A 23054-nucleotide genomic window follows, 5' to 3' on the forward strand; every position below is an offset into this window, starting at 1 on the left:
AGCAGAATAAAGCTTTAACAGTAACACATTAAGATGGTCTGATACACATTCTGGGCATCTACCAACACTTAGTACAAGATATTTTGACAACACTTCATCGCCCGGCTGGCAGAAGGGCGTTAGCAAGCGAGCGACTCGAAAACTAATTTTCGAATTATTTGCATTTAAAGATTTGTTTATATTTAAACTGATTTTCGTCCCGAAAATGGTTTTAAAACTCCAAAGACTAATAGAAATCTTATAACAGAACACGGCCACAAATTTTTTCCGGAAATGAGTCAGTTTTATAAAAGTTTGAAGCAATTTAGTGTTAACGCCCTTTTGCTTAGCGCTTCATTTTTCACCTGAAATTCGAGCTAACGCCCTTCTGCCAGCCAGGTGACGACTTGTATCATTAAAAAGAAAACAAGTTCCTCTTTACCATGAAATAATGCAAGGTCACATTGATTATGACTTGTTAATCATAAGCTAACAAGCTGGTTATGTATGTTTTTTTGATACGCACTGGACGTTGAAAATTTTGTACAGTTTATATTTACAAGCATAAACCTCCATATACCGGTAATTAATGATGTGTGCCATATACAGGCATGTAAAGTCAGATTTTTCTGAAACTATAAAGCCATAGGTGTACCACAATAGTTGACATTATTCCAACCTCTGACAACAGTGTTGGTAAAAATTAAAAGAGCTAGGAAGGGAAGAACAAATGAATTGACAAGATCGTTTTGTACCTCATTTTAAAGAAAGTAAAGGCTAATCTCCAAAGTTTAATGTAGTGTAAATGAACCTTACATTAAGACTTTGTGAACAACAAGTACCTCCAAAAGAAGTATCAGACAGCTTATATGTATATATAAATATATATATATATATATATATATATATATATATATATATACTTGAGGTGATCAGGAATGTAAAAATTCCATGAAAATTGGACCATCTTGTTGGATAGTATTTTTGGTAATTGTGGTAGGTTATTGGAAAAATTACCAAAATACTTGTAGCTCTAAGAAAAATTCACATCATATATTAAAAATTATATTTTTCTGACCATTATAACATCCATTGGTATCCTTAATGAATACCATGGTTCTAATGTTTACAATTAGTGCTTTTATATTTACTTATTCAATTATTTATTTATTTATTTCTAGTTTTATTTTTACTGGGTAGCAATGTGAGTTACAAAACTGCTCTCCACATGTCCAATAAATAAATATTATTTCTCATGAAATGTATATGATTAGAAGTGCACTTATCCTTTCTTTCAACCCACACTCAGTACATATAACAAATATATTTCTTTAAGATAGTGCCCATGTAAGGAACTATTTTATTAAGGGATGAATATGATGATCTTGGATTGGATGGATCCGGCTAGGGTGTTGGTACCGCAAACATTACCATGAACGAGTCAATTACCTGCAGGTTGAGAAAGGAGGATAAGAAAAATGAAAGATTTATTAATCTTCAGTAACTCAGTACGGATGAGTTAATCTGAAATAAATTGTCTCTATTATCACATTCACTATCGTTTGATCAATTATCGGACTTCATTTCTTTTTCCATTCACAACAAAAAGACAGAAAGCACATGGTCATGATCACTCACTCTACCTGTGTATGGAAAAATCATGATTAGAAATTAATCAAAATTAAAACACAACCACACACTTTGAAGAATTTCCCCCCAAATTGCCATAGCCATAATTGTTTTAAGGTATATAAACAGCAAGATACTCCATATCCAAAACTGCAGTAAATATTCTTATATTCACCTACTTAATAATTAATTATTTTTATTATATAATTTTATTCTTTTTTTTGGGGGGGGGGGGAGGGGTCATCCCAGTAGACAGAGAGCCATTGAGACCGATATTTCCTCACAATTTGCTAGACCGACAGCCCACAAGACCAACATTCCATTAGACTGACATCCCATGACACTGAAGACAAAGAAATACAAGAGAAAAAGAATGTTCCAAAAAGTCCCTGAGACCGATGGCCCACAGGACCAACAGCCTACATGACCAAAAGCCCACTAAGCTGACAAAACAGAGAAGTACATTTATAAAGGAAGAAAAAAGGTTGGCATCTTGTTGGCTGTTGGTCTAGTGAACCCTATAAAAAGTAGCTTAAAGGCTGTCGAAGCGAACCTTTAAAGGGATAGTTTAACAATGTCAAATATGAGTTGCATGGCGCTACGCGCTACCACTGTCTGTGATATATGGTGTAGTATTAAAGCCCTAAAAAAAATTGCACTTCAAAATAATCAAGAAGTGCCTCAAAAAGGTACAAATCTTTGAGTGACCGGTTTTACCATACTTGTTTTCCCCAATAGACTGTAGTGTTATGAAAATCGTTTGGCAAACGCAAAATTTGGTTTCGATTTTCCAATCATAAACATCTTGATAATCAGACAGGCGATCGGCTTGTTACAGTCATGGAGTTCCTGACTGACCTTAAGGTTTATAATTATAATTGCAGCATGAGCTAAATCCAGGATTTTGTTTCAGAATCTGAGACAAAGTTACCAGATCCCTTTAACAAAAAATTGTAAGAAGGCTCACGAAAATGACAATGTTGGTCTAGTGAGCTGTCAATCTCAAGGCACTTTTTTCTTATTACTTCAGCATTTCTCTTCTTAAGTAGAGTATGTAAGATCACCATCCATTTCATAATCTATGTACTCATTTCATTTGTTTGTTTGTTTGTTTTCTCTTGCAACCCCCCCCCCCCCCCCCCCAGAGCAGAGCTTACATATAGTAATGTAAATGGATTTAGGAAACTTGCCTCTTTATCCAAAAGATCAACGGTAACATACTATTATTCCAATTATCATAGTGATTCTTGTCATTGTTATAAATAGCCTTTCCCTTCAAGGCAGTATTCAACAACTGGCCTGACTTGAAGCTCATTCTTTGTAAGCAAAACTGGTTAACTTTCCAGTACTGATATCACATTATAGGAAATTTCATGTACATTATATTGTGCATACAACGGTATGTCTACATAGAATCAGACACTAGAAAACCTATATGACTTGTCAAAAACAAAAACGACAAACAAAACTAGATGGAATTTTGACTGCGCGCAGTCAAAAATGATGCCTCCGCCATAGAGCAACTTTACAAACCAAAACGGAAGCAATTTTTAAAATTCAAGTTTGATTGTAATCCATCTGTCGGTTTTAATAATAATGCATTCACAAGCTATTTATAGTCATACATAATGAGCCCCATGACCTTTGACCTGATGACCCTAAAATCTAATCAGTTAATTGGCTCTGCAAGATACATATATACATGTCTTGAGTTTGATAGTAATCTGTCTATTGGTTCTCATTATAATGCGATCACAAGCTATTTGTGCATACATAATGAGCCCTGTGACCTTTGACCTCGTGACCCCAAAATATAATCAGTTCATTGGCTCTGTTAGATACATACATGACCCAAGTTTGGCAGGAATCCATTGACCGGTTCTTGAGATAACGCGATCACGAGCTATTTTTGTAGACATAATGAGCCCTGTGACCTTCGACCTCGTGACCCCAAAATCTAATCAGTCCATTGGCTCTGTTAGATACATACATGACCCAAGTTTGGCACGAATCCATCGATCGGTTCTTGAGATAACGCGATCACAAGCTATTTTTGTATACATAATGAGCCCTGTGACCTTTCACCTCCGACCTCGTGACCCCAAAATCTAATCAGTTCATTGGCTCTGTTAGATACATATATGACCCAAGTTTGGCAGGAATCCATTGATCGGTTCTTGAGATATTGCGATCACAAGCTATTTTTGAATACATAATGAGCCCTGTGACCTTTGACCTTCGACCTCGTGACCCCAAAATCTAATCAGTTCATTGGCTCTGCAAGATACATACATGATCCAAGTTTAGAGAGAATCCATCAATTGGTTCTTGAGATAACGCGATCACGAGAACGGGACGTACGGACGGACGGACGTACGGACGTACGGACGTACGGACGGACGGACAGCCAGAAAACATAATGCCTCCGGCTACTTTGTAGCGGAGGCATAAAAATGTCTATAGGCAAACTTGATACCAGTATTAGTTTCATAGTTTGCCATAAGGAATATTATACATACATTTTACAATTTATTCCTTGGCATTTTGTGAACAACAAATGATTATTCAGCATAATTGATAATCATGACACATGCATCAGCACATTGCAGCAGCAGCAGCATTGCAACAAAAGCAAGGAATGCAACAATTCATGCACAGTCATTTAAAAAATAAAAATGAAAATTGTTCCTTTTGAAAATCTGAGGATGCCATCCTCTTGTGGTCTTGACACATAGGGGTTACCCATAGTTTCTTGGAATAAATGAGTGGTTCATAATAAGATTATTTTTTTTCTCTTTGCTTTTTATTAATACCTGCCAACTTATCAGGGTAGACATTCCCTTTAAATCTTTACTTGAGTATATGAAAGCCTGAAATCAGCAAAATAATCCTGACAGATCGAGCCAATTTTTTTATTTCTCCAATACAGCCTACTTGAAGACACCATACAAAATATTGGTGGCTAATTTTTGTCAAGCATGCTGGACTGATGGATATATTTGAGAGAAAAATATGGGGGTAAATTGTTCTTTTTTGTCATCTATGTAGCATGATACATAGTGAATGTCATGCACTAGCATTCAAATATTTCTCGTCATAAATTAGAACCTAGATATATTCCAAGAGTCTGTCAGATGAAAAGTACATTAGCTTGACAGCCTACGCTTGCATATTATTTGAGCGAGGTTTGCAGTTATTCTTTTGTCAGGGTTGGCTGCATATTAATTCGGCAAATAAAAATGAACAAAAGAAAAGAAATGGAGTGGAATACAATCAAGTTAATGCGATTTTTTGGATAGTTCAAATAAATAAAAATAAAAGCACCCATGATACACAGCTCATAAATATAGGTATTAATTCAGAGACATTGTAAATTAAGACAAGTCCCCGAAACCTCTTAAAGATGACCACTGAATCATGGAAAAGGAAAATAATGAATTTTTAAAATTTTAAGGGGCCATCACAAGCAAAAGGTATTAAGGCAATTCAACAAGTACGGATTTCTCCAAAAAAAAACTTTATAGAAGCAGCAGATAATCAATTGCAAGGTTTCCAGGATGTATAAACAGGCCAAAAAGCTATTCATATTTATACATTTAATATGCCAGCAAAAAGATAACCACTTGCAGATAAACAATTGCGAGGTTTCCAGGTTGCATAAACAGCTAGTCTAACAAGCCATTCAGATATACAATACAGTTAATATGCCAGCAAAAAGAGAACCAATTGCAGATAATCAATTGCAAGGTTTCCAGAAAAACAGTCCAATAAGTCATTCAGATTTATACAGTTAATATGCCAGCAAAAAGATAACAATTTGCAGAAAATCAATTAATTGCAAGGTTCCCAGGATGCATAAACAGCTAGTCCAATAAGCCATTCAGATTTATACAGTTAATATGCCAGCAAAAAGATAACTAATTGCAGAAAATCAATTAATTGCAAGGTTTCCAGGATGGCAGGCCAAAAAGTCACTCAGATTTATACAGTTAAATGCCAGCAAAAAGATAACCAAAATCAATTGCAAGGTTTCCAGGATGCATAAACAGTCCAATAATTAAGCCGTTCACAAGCCAGTTAGAATGCCAGCAAAAAGAAGAACAAGATTGTTTTTCCCACCAGACATTGCGCTCCCTTGGGAGTGGATGTTGTATTTCTTTCTGCACCCTAGCAGTACAGCAAGGATTTCCCGAATTCGCATGATGTCATCCTCGCTGTCAGATTCGTCATCAGAAGAGCATCCACCCTTTGTGTTTCGATGGCCCTTACGTGGTAACACAGGCCTTTAATACCAAGGAAAGAAAATGTGAGGTGCATATATTCTATTAAACCGTAGATCAATGGACGAGTCCGACAGATAAAATGCACTGATCTTCTACATCATCATCATCATCATCATCATCATCATCATCATCATCATCATTATCATAATTGGTGATCTGATTTGTTGAGGAAAGGTTTACGTTTTCAACTTCATTCAAATGCAAAATTATGAATTAATATAGACTTGAGTTACATTTTAAGGGCAATATTCTCGACATTATGAAGATCATAATTTACCTGTGGCATCCCAGACCTACACATGTACATGTATGGATGTTTTTTCATGCATTGCTCTTAATGCACTTCCATTAACATTTCAATATTCAAATCACATGAAGGACACTTGAATACAATAATGAAAAACAATATAATAGGCCTCCACCTAATATGCATCGTGACCGTAATCAACTGACCTCACAAACCTAAATAAGTTTCATTCAATTGTTTAATGCTTACACATACACATAATTTATTAATTAAAATTGAATTATATACATTCAGCAAACCATTTCCTTTTTTCTCAATTTAAAATGAAGACTATGATTATAGGCTTTCATTTTTAGTAATGAAAAAACAAACAACAATCCACCATATAGAACACAAAATCCCATTACAAAGAATATGAAAGAATAAACACATGCAAGCCATACCAAAATGCCACACTTTATGCGGTCCCTTCACCAACCCAAAACTCAAATAAATCGCACAAATAAACATTTAAAAGTTAGATTCAAATAAAAACAGTCCACATGCGTGGGTTTAAGCAACATTACTTGAAAACATGACTTGACCTGCGGTGAAGCTACATTTTTAGGCTTGAAATGGAAGGAAAATGAAACCCGACAAACTCTAGCTCGATAGCCTTATTGAAAATTGTGAGCCGGTTGAATATATCTTGAGATTACTCCTGCTTGATTATTTAGCAATTTATCAAACTGGAACGTTCAACAGGCAAGGAAACAGCGAAATTTGGAGAGATGGTTTTTCTCGCTAAATAATCAAATAGAAGTAATTTCAAGATATTTTTAACTGGGCGGCTCACACTTTTCAATAAGGCTATCGAGCTAAAGTTTCTTGGGTTTCATTTTCCTTTAATGGCAATTAGACAATGATGAGTTACACTGGTAAGTAGTGACTTTTATCATCATATATTGTTAGCTGAAAGAATAATTTTTTTCTTTTCTTTCTTCAAAAACACTAAATGGGAATAAAACTGGTGAGGTGGGTTAAATCTGACATACCAGCCTTTTCTCAAAATAATCTAAAGTTAAATCTTTCATTGGTAGAATATCGGTATATGTATTCTTATTTAGTTTGCTCATATTTTTTTTCTACCGGTAATTAAACAAAAATCTTAAGCAACTACAACTAATTAATGCATGGCAAGCACAGTAATAGAGTTATTGATGTCAGGCTGAATCCATACAAAACAGCATAATAAGCACCAAATTTACCTAATTGGTACAATTTTCTTCAGGTACATGTAAAATCCAAATGCCCTTGAAAGAAAGAGAGTTTTAGAGGTATTTCAAAACACTGTAGTTTACCAGTACTATATATGTTCTTTCATGCTAATAATCTGAAAATGAGACCTATACATATAAAATTTAACAACTAGGATATTGAAGCTTATACATCCAGGCTACGTAATTGCTGGGCAATGGCGGTACATGCACAAGGAACAAATATGTATATTTGAGATTCTACTCCTGTTTAATGCAACTATATTTACAAGAGTCATAAAATTATTTTATTTTATTTCTCATGCTATTTGATAAGTTGTTCTAACTAAAGCTTGACCTGGGGGGTGTTTCACAAAGATCCTAAGTAGAACTTAACACTAAGTTTGACTTAAAAATTATGGACAGCCATTGGAGCCTTAAAATGAAATATACTCAAAAGCAGAAATTCAAGTATTTTAGACATTTTATAAATTCCACAACAAGAATATGAAATCTCCTTAATGATAGAAAATATGAATGATTAGAATAAACATTTTATGCCTTTCAAAAATATTTTTACCAAATTTTTTTAAAGATGCTAATGGCTTTCCATAATTTTTAAGTCCAACTTAGAGTTAAGTTCTACTTAGGATCTTTGTGAAACACCCCCCTGCTGTGTAAAAAAGATCAGATAATTGCCGTTAGACCTTTAGAAAGTTATTCCTTCTATGCATTGATGCATGTTTTTTAAATTGTTAAATGTGATAATAATTATAATTATATTTGTTTATATAGCGCCTAACACTTACTTTATCAGAAATCTCTAAGCGCTCTACAATAATGCAGCATAATGACCCTGGCTCAAGCAGTTCAGCTGTTACGCGCTCTGCGTTTCAAGGAATAAATTCCTGCCAGGTCCCTATTTACTTCACCTGGATGGAGAGTGGCAAATGTAGATCAATGTCTTGCCAAAGGACATAAATGCTGCGGTGGGACTTGAACCGCGGACCTTGTGATCGACAGTCCGGTACTCAATGTAATTTTCTATGAACACTGAAAGATTTCCATGGGTATTTTTGGAAAGGTATGCACAATGTAGTCACTAGCTGAACAGGAAAACAATGCACCATTCATGCAAATTTGTTAATTTGAAATTCCCATCTTGAGTGATCTAAAGAACTAAAGCAAATATCTTCTGTTTCTCTAATATATATTGCTCTGTTTTATTTTACTTCAACTTGCTTTCGAAGATTGGAATTTCATTTATACACTGTAGTGCAAAGTGCCTTGAGTGAATGGCAAGCAAAACATGAGATATAGGAGCATTGGAAGTTGCACATGTGAATAAAGCATGTGTGTACTCATGAATGAATGAGCCTGTGATGTGGTTACTACATGTAGTTACCGGAATGAATATGTTCATTAAATGATGCAACCACTTCCAAATCTCTATCAAACGTTGCAAACAAATAAATGAATTAATGCATAATGCAGTGATACTGATACATTAGAGAGGAAAATAACGTATTAATTATAGGCCCGTTCAAATATGAAGCTGCAATTAAGGGCTGCCGATTTGTGACGCCTGGCTGTAACATTTTTTTCAACCAATCAATTTTATTTTTCAAAGTTTGCATAAAAATTTGATATGTCACAGCCTGCGCAGCTTTTGGCAAAACTCTCCTTGAGAGGAATTTGCAATGATGGCTAGGTTCAACCAGCACCTTTTTTTAAATTTAATCCAGCACTATATGGATATCACAAGAATCAGGAAGTCTTTAATGTGGGATACCATCGGAGCAAAACCGGGAATATCAGCTATGGGGAGAATTTATCCATCCACAATCTGATGATATAATGTTTTGTTAATGAATTTTAAGTTTCAAGATTGATTACAAACTTTATCTGCTTCCAATGTATAACTGGGTGGTATATTGCGAGTATAGAGATTAATACCTAAGAAGCGTATTTAAAATAAATTGACTACATTTTTTTGGTATAAATTATGTATACCGTATTCTATTCTTCAATGATTAATGGGCAGATTTGAGAGTTTCAAAGAGCACAAAACTATTTTGCAAGCAAAAGAGAAAATCACAGGCTTACATTTGATTATTGATTGATATTCATACCGGTAGTCCATTGAGGAGCTACTTCGGCTCCATATGAACTTGCAGTGAGCAATGCAAATGGAGTACATACGGTATACTAGTGCTCAATGGAGCATACTGTGCTGTCTCCCCAAAAGCCAAATCGTACGTGTACAGGAGTAAGAAATGTGTTATTTTTTACTTCTCTTTTTAATCATGAATATATATCTTGACCTCTATCAATGGAGGAATATAGGCACACATTTGAATACAGCACTCATGAATTCAGGAAATAACATTTTAGATATAAGCAAAATTACAAAAATGCCTACGAAGGGCAATCCAACCCTTGTAATGAGTTCATTTGTATGAAAGAAGAAAAAGAAGAAAAATAGAATGTTGGTGAAAGTTTGAAATAAATCAGACCAATAATAAGAGAAATATGAATGGTTGAAATGTGAGATCATTATTGGCAAATTGGTTCGTGGATTGCGACGTGGACAAGGACAACTTTCCCATTAGTGGAGTTAAAAAATAAAGTTTTTTTTTCTGCCTTCTTTATAAGGCAATACTACTCAAAACATATTATAGGTAGCACTTTATTATAGGTCCTCTAAAGAGTAAAGACCCTCCTTAGCCATAAATTGTTGAAAAATTGAAACTTTGGTCATGATTTTGTGGGTATAGGAACATACCGGTATGCAAAAGTTGTCCGTCACTTCTTTACAGAGACATAACTGATTCAGTCAATTTGATGAGCTCATACCTATAGTGATTACAATTAACTTTCAAAAATTCATATCTTTCTCATTTTTTGTCCAATATCATTCAAACATTTTAACCAGTCTACTTCGCTGATTTGTCTGCTCTCTTCCAGAGTAGTTTTATCTAGGTTGGATTTCCCTTTAATCTAAAATGGTCAACCAACCAGCACGCAAAGCCAAGACAAACCTTCCACCAAAACTACCCAAAGCACGGTTAAGGCCATTAAAAAAAACATGTTTAGTGTCTCCACCCGCTTCCTTTTGGGGGGCCGCCTCCTCTTTTTTTCTTTTTTTTTTCTTTTTAAACATGAAAAACACTGCTAAAATGGATCCATTTCTGATCTTTTTTCTTTTTTTTTAAATCGGCGGCCATCTTGAAAAATAGCCCGACTGTAAGGGAAAATGTACTGAGCGGCCATTTTGAAAAAGAAAAAAAAGGGCCTCCTCCTTCCTATTTTTCAAAAAGGCAGGACACTAAACATGTTTTTTTTTTAATTTGGCCTAAGACATGAACGAACGACAAGGATACATGAATGTGACAAGCTTTAAGAAGAAAAAAAAAGTGTAAGCATGATGATAGCAAGAAAGAGAACTCAGTTTACTGACTCTGGGAATAGAAGATCCTCCATCATCCGTCTCTTGCATTCCCCCAAGAAATGGTTACAAGTCTAGTATGCATATTTAACATATAGATTGAGATTAAGATTCAAGGGAGCAGGGTAGGACAAAGGTGAAAAAGAGGCAATTTTGTTAGAATCAATTATTTCGAAATGAAACATCATATTCTCATGGATTTCATTGCCATAGGCAATTCTTAAGCAGTGGAAATTTTTGCAACATGACCACAAAAAATCAGAATAATGTGCAAATGTATACATTACAACTAAAGATGGCTCTATTTCTGATCAACAGTTATGATTTTTTCTATTTTAATTTTTTATAATTTTGATGATTGATGAATATTTTTCTGAAATTCATGATTGAAGGCTTTCAGTAAAACCATGTGGTGGCCTTACTGAAATGGCTGCTGCTGAACTCTTGCTTGAAAATTAGCCACTTATGGTTTGTCTATATGAATTAAGGAATACATTTAATAAAAGGGAATGAAAAGGAAAGAGGTGATAATAGTATGAAGTTATTTTAAATCGAACTCTCAACACAACATTACTTTTGGTTCTTGGTTTCCAAGTCTATACACCAAGAAGGATTATAAAGAGGAAACGGAAAAGGAAAGGAGGGGTAATTGCATTTGAGGTTGTGAGAAGATCACAGAAGTTGAAAAGTGCAGTTCTGAAAAGAACTGTTGGTATTCCTCTATGGACAAGTTTGGAAAGAGAATTCAAAATTAAAGTATCCTTTCATGAAAAGGAGTAATTTGTCTCGACACGTTTGGAATAGCTACCTTGTGCAACGTCAGGAGACTCCTTTTCAAGTAAAAATACTCAAGTTTGTAAAATCCCTATCAGAAGAACTACTTTACACAGGAATACCAACACTTCTTTTAAGAACTACCGGCCCTCAACTGCTGTGATCTGCTCAAAACCTGCTCAATCTTGATCACTCTTTTCCCTTTCCATTAAGTCTCTCCACTTAACCTCAATTTTGGTTTATAAACACTAAAATCAAGAACAAAGTTAGCCTTGTGTATAAAAAGTTTTTACTTTCAACTTCATTCCTCTTTCATTTTCTTTCCCTTCCCTTTATTTCAATCATAATTCCTCTAAATGCCATATGAGTGTGTTCTTTCGACAAAATAATAGCCTTTTCTAAGGCTACCACATGGTGCTACTGAAAGCAAGCCCTTCAAACGTGAATGCTCACTCATCATGGAAACCTGCAGAAAACATAAATTTCTTTGTCAAAGGAATTTAAAATGCTTCAATCATGTTGACGAAATAATTAGATCTGTGCAAATCTAGCCATTTCTAGTATGGTCAGATAATGATTACTGTGCATTCAAAATCAGTACATCATGCAATATCACAGACTAAATGTACTTCTAAATGTAGAAAGTGTTTGAAAGGTACATCAAAGTTTTTAAGTACAAGTTAATTAATACACCACAAATTATCTATATATAGAGAGAAAGAGGGGAATGTCTTGGAGATGGTTAATTCATCTACTGTATTCTTGCATGGTACATCAACTGGAACTGAAAATAAATAGGAGGGGAATGTATGTATACATCTATTATCTACAAGGTGTTCTGTCTCTACTAATAATATTCTGATTGGTCAAAGTGAGACTATTTTTTTTAAAACTCAGAACTCACCTTCTGCTCCGGTAAGCATGTCCCGAAACACTCTAACAGTAGCGGCTCAACATTGACAGAGTCAGAGAAATCCTTGAAGGACAGCTTTCCATCATGGTCAAGATCCTACAGAGAGAGGAAACATACCAGCAAGATAATTATATATAATACTTTTTCATCTGGTGTAAGAAAACTATATAGTACCTATAATAGTTATTATATTCCACATACTAAGAATCTTGCGCTACGATTGGTCAAAAGTAAATCACGTGAAGAAAGATAGTTCACCTATCATTGATGGGAGAAGAAAAGTTTGTTGCACTGTGTAGATAGTAGTACCATCTACACAGTCCAATGCACTTTCACTGAAGATAGAAGTACTATCTACACAGTGCAATGCACTTTAATTGTATACGTTACATATTGCTCTCCTCTTTAAGTGCTTTTAATGTTAGTACACAAACTTTGGTCACGCGCGAACTATGGCCACACCACCGTGCTACATATACACTGTACGTTTCGTACACCTTTTGCTAGCTGTTAATTGATGACTTGTTGCTCTAAAATAAGGGAAGAAGTGACCATTTAGTTTCAGGCGATGGCAAACTATCACTTCCTCGGCGATCTGAATGTATATGCTATCTTTCCTCTGCTTCGCTTCGGAAAGATAGCTACATCCAGATCGCCTTGGAAGTGATAGTTTTCCCATCACCTTCACCAACGGTAATTATTTGCTTATTATATCCTGCATCAAAAATGTATTAGTTTTTGATTGGTTGAAAGCTCGTCACATGACCAGAATATTTCAACTATTTTAAGGTTGCACTGAAAAAGTACTATTTGGGAGTAAAAGTACTACTTGAGAGTACTATTTGGGAGTTGAAATTCTTTTATGAATTTTTTTTTCTTCAAATCCAAATTTAATAATTTTGTCTTATTTTCAATTCTTTTTTGATAAAAATTGTACTTATGATACTGTTTTGAAGTGGCAAGTCTTAGTAGGGATAAATTTAAACCTACCATTTTCTTGATGATGATCTCTACCAAGTCCTTGATACCTTCCTCTGGGTCTTCCTCGGTGGGTTGCTTCACCATCGATGTCTTCAGAAGATGAAACATTTCCTCTCTTGAAATGAAGCCATCACTGTTCAGATCATACACCTTGAAGCAAACTTCATCAAAGCAATGATTAAAAAAATCAATCATCGTCATGTCAGGTCGAGGAAAAGGAGGAAAGGGACTCGGAAAGGGTGGTGACTCAAGTTTGTGAAAGCTTTACACATCCCTGCCAACTTTTTCATTTGCCAAAGACAGGCAAGTAGGGTAACTATTATATTTTCATGGGTATTTTTCAACATTTTGAAACACGTACACATGTATCTTACTTGATTATGGTTATTTCCATGAAATGAAGGGGTTACCCATACATGTAGCTTCATGTGTACAAGTCATTATCTACATGGTAAAGCCACTTGAAAGTACATAGCGAAAACATGCTCCAGCAGTGCATTTACTCCAAAATTATTTGTTTCAAAGATATACACTAAGGGTTAGGTTTAGACTAATAAGGTATATCGTGTTTGGTCCAGGGTTTAAGTAAGTCTTGTTTGATGTTTTCGATTAGTTACAGCCAGTCTTACTCTATTCTACATATATTCTTTTGTCATGATTGTGTAAAAACTTGCAATGTTTTGTTTGTTAATCATATTTTTAAAACTGCAAAAGAAAAAGAAAATCAAACAGAAATAAATAAATCAAATCAAATCAAATCAAGTGACCATTTAGCAATTGTTATTAGAGCATTTGTTGTAGAACCGATAGTGCCCAAGTTGAATTGCCCGGAAGTTTCACTTTTAATAAAGCCTTAACTAGTATACTCACATTGAATTTTCTCTTCAAGACTGCCTTTCAGAAAGACAGATAGACCTGTCAACCATTCGTACAGGTTAATGCAGGCCTCGTGGTCCTTAACGAATGCTCTCAGGACTGTCAAAAAAAGTATAAATACAAGATGAATGACATTACAAGTTCAAGAGATTTAGGCTGATTAGGCACAACACAGGAAACAAAAAAGAAATAGCTATATTCAGTAATGACCAGGGTTGGAAGAAAATCACGATTATTATTATTTTTCTTTTTTTCAAAAATTCAAATCACAATTTTTTAAAATTTCAATCAAATTTTTAAATACTTTTTTTAAATCAAGGACATGTGTGATTGAAACTTGGTCAGATAGCTAAGGTTATAAGGATATTTTCCACTACTTGTAGAGTAACCTATTATCGAAAGGAAGAAACCAGCATTGAGATAATCAAATCAGTTATAATTTTTTAATTATGAAATGCCTATACATGTACAGTAGTGGATAAGAATTTCAGAATTTGTCATTTCATACATTACATGCAAATTGCATATTATATTTCTACAATAATTAATATTAAATCCTACAAAGAACAGGGACAAGCATTCACTGGGAGTACAGTATACCTCACCTCTGTCCATTATGACATCATCTGTCATCTTGAAAATTGAATGAAGCACTTCCCTGAACTGTGATCTATCTAGTTTGTCTTCTCTGATAGAGCCAGTGTTATCTTTGGTGAGCTCTTTGAACATTTTAACAAGGGACTCCTGCTCCTCTTTGCTGACTGAAATAAATAAGAAAGTGTGAAAATTGAGTAGAAAATAAGTAAAGAAACCATGGTGCTGAATTAAGTCTACAGAAGAGAATCAATACAGACAGAATAGATCAATCGAGGCTGATCCAGCATTTGTATCCAGGCTTTAATTAGGTGGTCTGTCAACGACAGATCACCTATTGATTTCGTTAGAATTTTCTTTCTTTATTTATTTATTCTTTCTTTATTTATTTTTACTTCTGTACACTTTTTTGTGCACACGTTCACTCGAAATCGACATATTCAATTTCCTTCGAATTTCTGTCAGTCATCAGGCCCTATAATTTCAAGTCTAATCAACTTTTTCAAGGTCATTAGGTCATTGTGACGTCATCCAGACGCCATTTTGTAAAAATCAGGCCATTATCATATCTCGATAACGAGTCATCAAAAATCAACTTCAGGTCAAAGGTCAACTAAAAATGTCAACAAATTCCGCGCGCCTACATACGCGCGCATCAAAATTTCATAATGCTCCGATTCGTCCCAAATTAATTTTGCATTTGTTTCAGGCCATTTTAAGCATTTTGCAAAAAAACGCGCAGACGCACATGCGTGCGCGTTTTGCATTTCGCATTTTGCAACATAGAATCGCCAAATTTTCTGTCATCATATTTGGCACATTTTTTCAAGCATTTTGATACCTTGTTCACCTTTTTCTGACCATTAATAACGGAATGAGCGTCTGTTAAGATACGCATCCGTGCGTGCGAGCTCTTGTAATACATAACATACATGTGCAAAAACATGCCTATACAAAATTCATTGTAACTCTTCAGAATGGATGGATACCCCCCATTTTTTTTCATATTTGGATGGATTATGAGTCGGAGATATGATTTCTAGTCTCATTTGACCCTCAATTAACTCATGACGTCATCATAATGGCCTCCGAACACAAAATTTCAATTTGCATATTATGACGTCAGCAGATTTTGGAAAATTGATTGTATCTCTGTAAATATTGATCAATTTTCTTTCAAATTTTGATATGTTCTACCTGAGAATATTCTCTACAAATGCAGTTACCACCAATATTTCATTTTGACAATGGTATCATGGCGTATTTTTGCGATTAAAGGAGGCATATCAATTTTTACATTTTGCGTGTATTCTCTATGGGACATGACTTTTTCTCAAAACTGGATTCTACATTCTCGTCTTTCGCGAGCAATATCTCCGTCGTTTTATCTTTGTTTACGCTGAGCTTTGAGTATGTTGTAGCTGAGAGAAAAAGCTATCACAAGTGTGTCCTTTATTTTTCGATCAGATGCGAGGATCATGCTCATATTTCACTTACAAAGTGGGATTTGAGAATTCCATTTTCCGTTTACGTGTAATCTCTGTGGGAAATGTTCTGGTATATCGGTAACGCACTTGACTTCCGACCTGGAGGTCCCTGGTTCGCGTCCAGGCGTCTCCAACAATTTTTTTTCTTCACTTCTTCACTTTTTTTTCTTTTAGACCTTTCACTGTACCATATCTCCTTTGAATATTAAAACACGTAGAATCGCAAATAATGTAATAAACAACCATATTTACTTTATTATTACCCTATTATCACTTGATCCATTACTTTTTGCGTGTAATCCTTATGGAGATGACTTTTTCTCAAATCTGGATTCTACATTCATGTCTTTTGCGAGCAATATCGCCATTATTTCAGCTTGATTTTTGTTGATTTTTGAGTATGTTGTATCTGAGACTATACGCTATCTAAATGTCCCCTCATTTTTTCAATCAGATGTCATCAATGTCTGTTGATGATGATCATCAACATCACCATTATCATCATCATCGTCATCACCATTACTATCAAGATCATCATTATCATGATCATCATTGTTTACATGTCTATACAACTTCTCCCTTTTTCAATATAGTAAATATTATAATCTATCATAAGACTTGAAGACAGACCACCTTATTCGTCCTCGTGACAAACTAAATTCTAGTTGTCTTTTAATATTGAAAGACATTTTTTGTTTTTAATTAGATAAAATGTAATTTGATTTTCGATGCTTTTCGGAAGTGTGTATCAATTTTTAATTTGAAACAAGTTTTTTTTGTACAAGTTAAAAGACCTTCTAGCAGACATTAAAAAAGTGTAAAATTAATTTTTTTGTTTTTTGTAAAGATTTTAAAAAAATAATGAAATATAATTAGGCCTATATTTAGTTACAAAGCAATCTAGCCGGAAAATTATATCCCAATTTTATTGTTTCTTCATTGACGATTGTGAACATGTGCATGCAGTGTGCATATACAGGTGTATGTTTACAATCCGTACACAGATAATCACTGATGGAAATCAAAACATTGTGATTGGCTAATTTTCCTGCTGGATTGCTATGACAGCATTTAATTATTACAACATTTACGGATGTGAGGGCAATTGGGTGTTCTAAATTCAGGGTTTGAGAGTAAAACTATCTACCGGTAGTAATTAGAGATTCACAATAAATTAATTCAAAACGTGTGAATCCAATTTTGTTGGCAATGATAACAAATAATTAACAATTCATACCTTCCACATATATTTGACATTTTCTTTATTTATAACAGGGATAATGAACAAATTTAATCATTAATAAGCCATATCAAATGTGCATGTGCAAAAATTAGCATGTGATGTATGTATACCAATACGTTTTGTGTCTGAACAGTTTGAAACAAATGGACAGTTGATTTAAAACAGCAAGTTGAGAAAGTTTACTAGCGATGTTTCATTAATCTTCTAAAAAACCTAAGACAATTATGTTGGAAAATATCAGAGGACAAATATTAATGGTTAGGCCTTGTATTATTTGATGAATATTTTTCATTCAATTCTGAAGACAGACTTGAACACTGGAAGAATTAGGAGCAATATAATTCACCTGTTTCACAGGAGTCGATCACTCCAACGATGACCCAGCAAGCACGAGACAGATTCAAATTGACCTTGGACCTTGGTGCAAGACACAGAAACTCAGACATCCCCTCCCCCCCCCCCCCTTCCTTGAAGTTAGATCTGGAAGCTTGGAAGCTGGAGACAACTTTCTTCCAGTTGGAATTCAACCTTTAAGGTATTCAAGTCTTTACGTTTGTTAATTTAGTGTCCCGACACCCCTCCCCATCAAATGATCTAGTGAATTTTAATCCATAAAAAATCACTCAGGGGTGATAGTGAGCTCTTTAAAAAAAATAAGTTTTTTGCTTTCCCCTCAACCACGCCCCCTTTGAGTAAAAAAAAGAAAAAGAAGAGGATTCGCGGGGAAAAAATGACATCTAGCAACATTCCCCCCTTTCGAGTAAGAAAATTGGGACAAATCGGGAAGAAGAAAAAAATATCGGGAAACCGATTTAAATCGGGTTTTTATCAGGCCTGAACTGGCTTTAATTCATTTTAAAACTGGAATTTCGTACAATAACAGAGTATAAAATAAAAAGGATCAAGAGCCAGATCTAAATGAAGTTTAATTTTTAGATTGTTTTGAGAGTGGCGGTAAATCTCTATCCCAAGCCACATATATACTTCATGACTTTTGATCAAAAAGGTTTACTTTGTGGCAATCACCCAAACTTCAGAAGTCAAAGTCTGCATTGAACTTCCGGAGTAGAGCCAGAAGATGATCATTGACATTTGAGGATCGGACAGACCTGGCTAGGGCAGTAGGGCCGGGGCTAGTACTAGTAGGCCCTAATGTACATGTAGGTACATGACAATTTGCCCCGGCCCCCCACTCCGGTATGGGAATGACTGCATGCGCGTTACCAAAATGTCAGGTAAAGGGGTACTTTTCGTGCGACAAAGTCCGGCCCGAGAATTGTAAAAAAAGGGGTGTATTTGACTTTTCACCCGGAGATTTCTTTAAAAAGGGGGTGTTTTTTTTTTTTTTTTCTCTCATCTCTTTGGACTCCTGAGAAATTATTCAGAATTTAGGGGGTAGGCCTACATTGAGCATTTTTTCTGGGTTAAGGGGGGTCTCCAAGGCAGGAAAAGCCCGCGAAAAGCCCGCGAAAGGGAGGTTCCAAAATGTTGGCAGTCCTCAGATAGGGGGTGCTTTCAAAAAGAGGGAAAAAGCATATGCACACCCTAAATAACACTGAGTGGGGGGGGGGGGCCGGGCAATTCGCGCGTCCACGGTGCATCAATTTGGCACCTCGCTCTTAATTCACGATCAATTTCAAGTGCACCCACAAGGCTCTCTTCAAATTGCTATAGCGCTACTATTTTTAGCGCTGCTATTTTTAGTGCTTATCATGACTATGGTATCGATCAAGAAGTGGGGAAATTCCACTTCGTAGCGTTCTCCTTTTTTTTTTTTACAATGATCAGAACAGGAGCTACGAGCAACCGAACATCAACTAAATGTTCAAAGCGTCAGATTTCAAATTAAGAAACTTACATACGGCATGAATTTTACATGTTTCGATAGAATATTTATTTATTTACCTAGGTGATTTGAGCTCTGAAACAATGTTTTTTTGCTCCGAAACTTAAACAATCTGTGCCAACTTACTTTTACTCTATTCCCGCCTCTCTCCTCCTCCCTTTTTTTTTTGGCCGGCGTTCCCACCCCCCCCCCCCTCCCCTGCCTACACGCCTGGTGGTTAAGGGGGGGGGGGGACTGAAAATGGGTGTTTTATTTAATTTTTTTTAATTTTAAGCATTTTGTCATTAAACTGTCGATATCGTTATTTCGCTAGACCTAGATCTAGGGTCTAGACCCTATTTTGTTGATCTTCAGCATCAGCATCAGCATCAGTATACGGAAGTGTGAGGTGATCCTGTTGAAACTTCCGGTCGTTTCATTGAGTGGTGCTTCGTTCGAAAAAGAACCTTAACTATTTTTGCTCGCATGGCGGGTGGACGCACAAATAAATTTTATGGAAGCATTTGGTGCTGAGAGGACCAGTGCTTGTCCAATCTAATCTTGAAAGAAGTGATTGAGGATGAGGAGATGACAGATGTAGGAAGACTATTCCAGGATTCTACTACTCTCTGACTGAAGCTGTTTCTTCTTAGGACTGTGTTGCTCCTTTGCTTATACAGCTTCTGGTGGTGTCCCCTTGTAGCTTCATGAGGAGCAGATGTGAAGAAGGCTGCAGGATCGGAGTTTACGAGTCCGTTCATCAGCTTGTAGACCTCAATCATGTCGCCTCTTATCCTTCTGTATTGCAGTGAATACATTTTGAGGTTCTTAAGTCTGTCTTGATAGGATAGGTGTCTGATCTCGGGAATTAACTTTGTTGCTCTTCTTTGCACCTTCTCAACTTTCACTGCTTCAGCCTTAAACCTTGGATGCCAGATGACATTCCCATATTCAAGAAGAGGGCGAACAATGGTCGTGAACAGGATTGGTAATGTGTCTCTTGATATTCTTGTGAAAGTTCTCTTTATAAGTCCTAACGTCTGATTGGCTCTTTTAACTGCAGTGTCAATATGTGTATGAAAAGTCAGCTCATCATCTACCATGACACCCAAATCCTTTTCTGCAACAGTTTCTTGAATTATTTGGTTGTTTATGCGGTACAATGACTTGGTGTTACCCTTTCCAATGTGCATAACTTTGGTTTTTGCTGAGTTGAAGGTGAGTTGCCACGATTTGGCCCAGGAAGCTGCTTTGTTCAAATCCTCCTGTATTGAGTCTCGTTGGGTTGATGTACTAACTTCTCCATATATCTTGGTATCATCAGCATAGATTTGAATGCCGTTACTAATCTTGCAGGGCAAGTCATTTACATAGAGGACAAAGAGTTGGGGCCCGAGGACGCTACCTTGAGGCACGCCGCTGATCACTGTAGTCCACTCTGAGAAGTCCCCTCCAATTGCAACCCTCTGAACTCTTCCTATCAAAAAGGCTTCGATCCACTTGAGAACCTGGTACTCGATGCCGTAGGCTTGGACTTTCTTCAGGAGCCGTTGGTGAGGCACAGTATCAAAGGCCTTACTCACGTCTAGGTAACACACATCTATGGGTTTCCCTAGGTCTAGTAGTCTAGTCCAGTCTTCCATTTGTTTCATAAGTTGTGTGCAGCATGACCGGCCGGGAGTGAAGCCATGTTGGGCATCATGTAGTATGTCATTGTCGATCAGGTGGTCCATTACTTCATTCCTTATAATGGACTCCATAACCTTGCCAATAGTAGAGGTTAAACTTATTGGTCTATAGTTACTAGCAAGTTGTCTGTTGCCTTTCTTGTGGATAGGAATCACGTTTCCCGCCTTCCAGTCCATTGGCAGGAATCCTTCACTTAGGGACCTTTGGAAAATAATTGCCAGTGGGCAACTTATCTCTTTTGATAATTCCTTCAGCACTCTAGGGTGGAATCCATCAGGACCAGCAGATTTGTTTACATCAAGTTTCTTTAGCTGCTTTTCCACTATTTCTTGCGTGATTTCCACCGTTGATAAGCATGGTCCATTGTATTGCCACTCTGGTGCAGGCATATTAATCACGTCTTCTTTGGTAAAGACTCTTGAAAAAGTGGCATTGAAGGTCTCAGCAATGTCATTGCTTGCAGTTACTTGCTCACCGTTCTCTAACACAAGTTCGTCTATCCCTCTCCTTGCCTTGACTCTGGAGTTGACATAACGCCAGAAGTCTTTGGGATTCTGCTTGATGCTGTGAGTGATGTCCTTTTCAAAGTTTATACTGAGAGTTCTTGTCAAGCTCCGTAGAGAGTTGCTGACATCTCTATAGTATCTGTAGTCATTTTGATCGAGTGTCACTTTATATCGTTTCCAAGCCCTGTGTTTCTTCTTGCTCAAGGCAATCGATTCTCTGGTTGTGTAAACCTGTCTCTTCTTCCTCCGACTTGTGGGTCTTGTCACTGGAATACACTCTACCATACTGTTCTTTAGATAAGTAGAGAAAATTTTCCATGATTCGTCACAGTCCTTATTCGCGAGAGTGTTGTTCCAGTCATTGTTTGACATCATAGTTCTCATATCAACGTAATTTCCCTTGTTGAACTGAAGTTGAGTTGGCTTTGACAGACATCTTGCAGACTTTATTTTATTTTATTTTATTTTATTTTATTTTAGATGTATTTTTCATGCTCTTTCAGAATGGAATTTTTCTAAAGAAGAATCAATGCTTTTATGTTTCATGCATTATTATGATATTTGCAGGAGTAGGAATAGGAATAGGAATGCATGGGAAGACCACTCCAGCAAAGCATAGAGAGCATCAAGAGAGTCAATGCTAATGCGTATTGACCACTAGCACTGCACTACGTGTTAATAGGCAGCATTTAAATACAGGAATAGTCAATACACTCGTAACACATAGATGCACACAATCATACCGATGCGGCTGATCGGCAAGTTTGACAGAGGACTCACAATTTGAATTTTTTAATTATTTTTTCTAACATCGGAAAGTTATAAAATTGTATTTTACTGCTATTTAGGTGTCATCAATCGTCACTAAACTACCGATTTTGAGTAAAATCAATTGAGTTTTGTACAGTGGTGTTTGAAATGTTGAGGATCAAAAGCACAGCTTTTAACACACTGCCAGGATAGTAATGCACCTAGGGGCCTGTGTGGGGAAGACACGGAGTAAAATTTAAAAAAAGGATCGATGAGAATCAGTGAGAATTAAGATCTAACTACTAATGATGAATACTTACAATGGCAGTCTTTAAGACGATGTCCAGCGTTCTTATTACGTCCTTTCATCATGGTGAGATATATACAAAGACGACTCAACAATTTTATCTTTATTTTTCTGTTTGGAACTTTGGATACGACATCGACAGCTAGCTACCGCTTCACGTCTCTATGCAATACAGCGCATGCGCAACTGTAAAAGCTTGTGTATTTAAAATAAGTATGATATAATTTCATAGAATCTCTGTAATGTATGTATTAATACAAATTATTAAAATATTATCAAATATTAATT

The 23054-nt window shown here is 35.9% G+C and overlaps 1 protein-coding gene across 2 annotated transcripts; it reads right to left on the reverse strand.

Annotated features, from left to right (window-relative positions):
• Positions 1–268: 268 nt before the first annotated feature.
• On the reverse strand, positions 269–22949 carry LOC583121 (EF-hand calcium-binding domain-containing protein 1). Of its 2 annotated transcripts, XM_030990462.1 has the most exons (7): positions 22780–22948; positions 14971–15126; positions 14360–14464; positions 13499–13650; positions 12500–12604; positions 10834–10895; positions 269–1428 (listed from the first exon to the last, which is right to left on the reverse strand). In XM_030990462.1, exons 1-7 carry the CDS (start codon positions 22829–22831, stop codon positions 1425–1427), a joined length of 636 nt encoding a protein of 211 aa, XP_030846322.1. In that variant the 5' UTR covers positions 22832–22948; the 3' UTR covers positions 269–1424. The 2 variants fall into 2 exon arrangements, with proteins under 2 accessions (XP_030846322.1, XP_030846323.1); XM_030990463.1 differs by lacking the exon at positions 10834–10895 and having other exon boundaries at positions 22780–22949.
• Between the last annotated feature and the right edge of the window lie 105 nt (positions 22950–23054).

The sequence above is a fragment of the Strongylocentrotus purpuratus genome, unplaced genomic scaffold (assembly GCF_000002235.5).
Source record: "Strongylocentrotus purpuratus isolate Spur 01 unplaced genomic scaffold, Spur_5.0 spur5_scaffold_19, whole genome shotgun sequence".
NCBI classification, from domain to species: Eukaryota; Metazoa; Echinodermata; class Echinoidea; order Camarodonta; family Strongylocentrotidae; genus Strongylocentrotus; species Strongylocentrotus purpuratus.

Coding starts and splice junctions, on each gene's coding strand:
- LOC583121 (XM_030990462.1), bottom strand. CDS start 22,831: ATGATGAAAGGACGTAATAAGAACGCTGGACATCGTCTTAAAGACTGC. Junction 15,127..22,779: donor TCGTCTTAAAGACTGCCATT/GTAAGTATTCAT, acceptor TATTTATTTCAG/TCAGCAAAGAGGAGCAGGAG. Junction 12,605..13,498: donor AGATCATCATCAAGAAAATG/GTAGGTTTAAAT, acceptor CTCTCTCTGTAG/GATCTTGACCATGATGGAAA.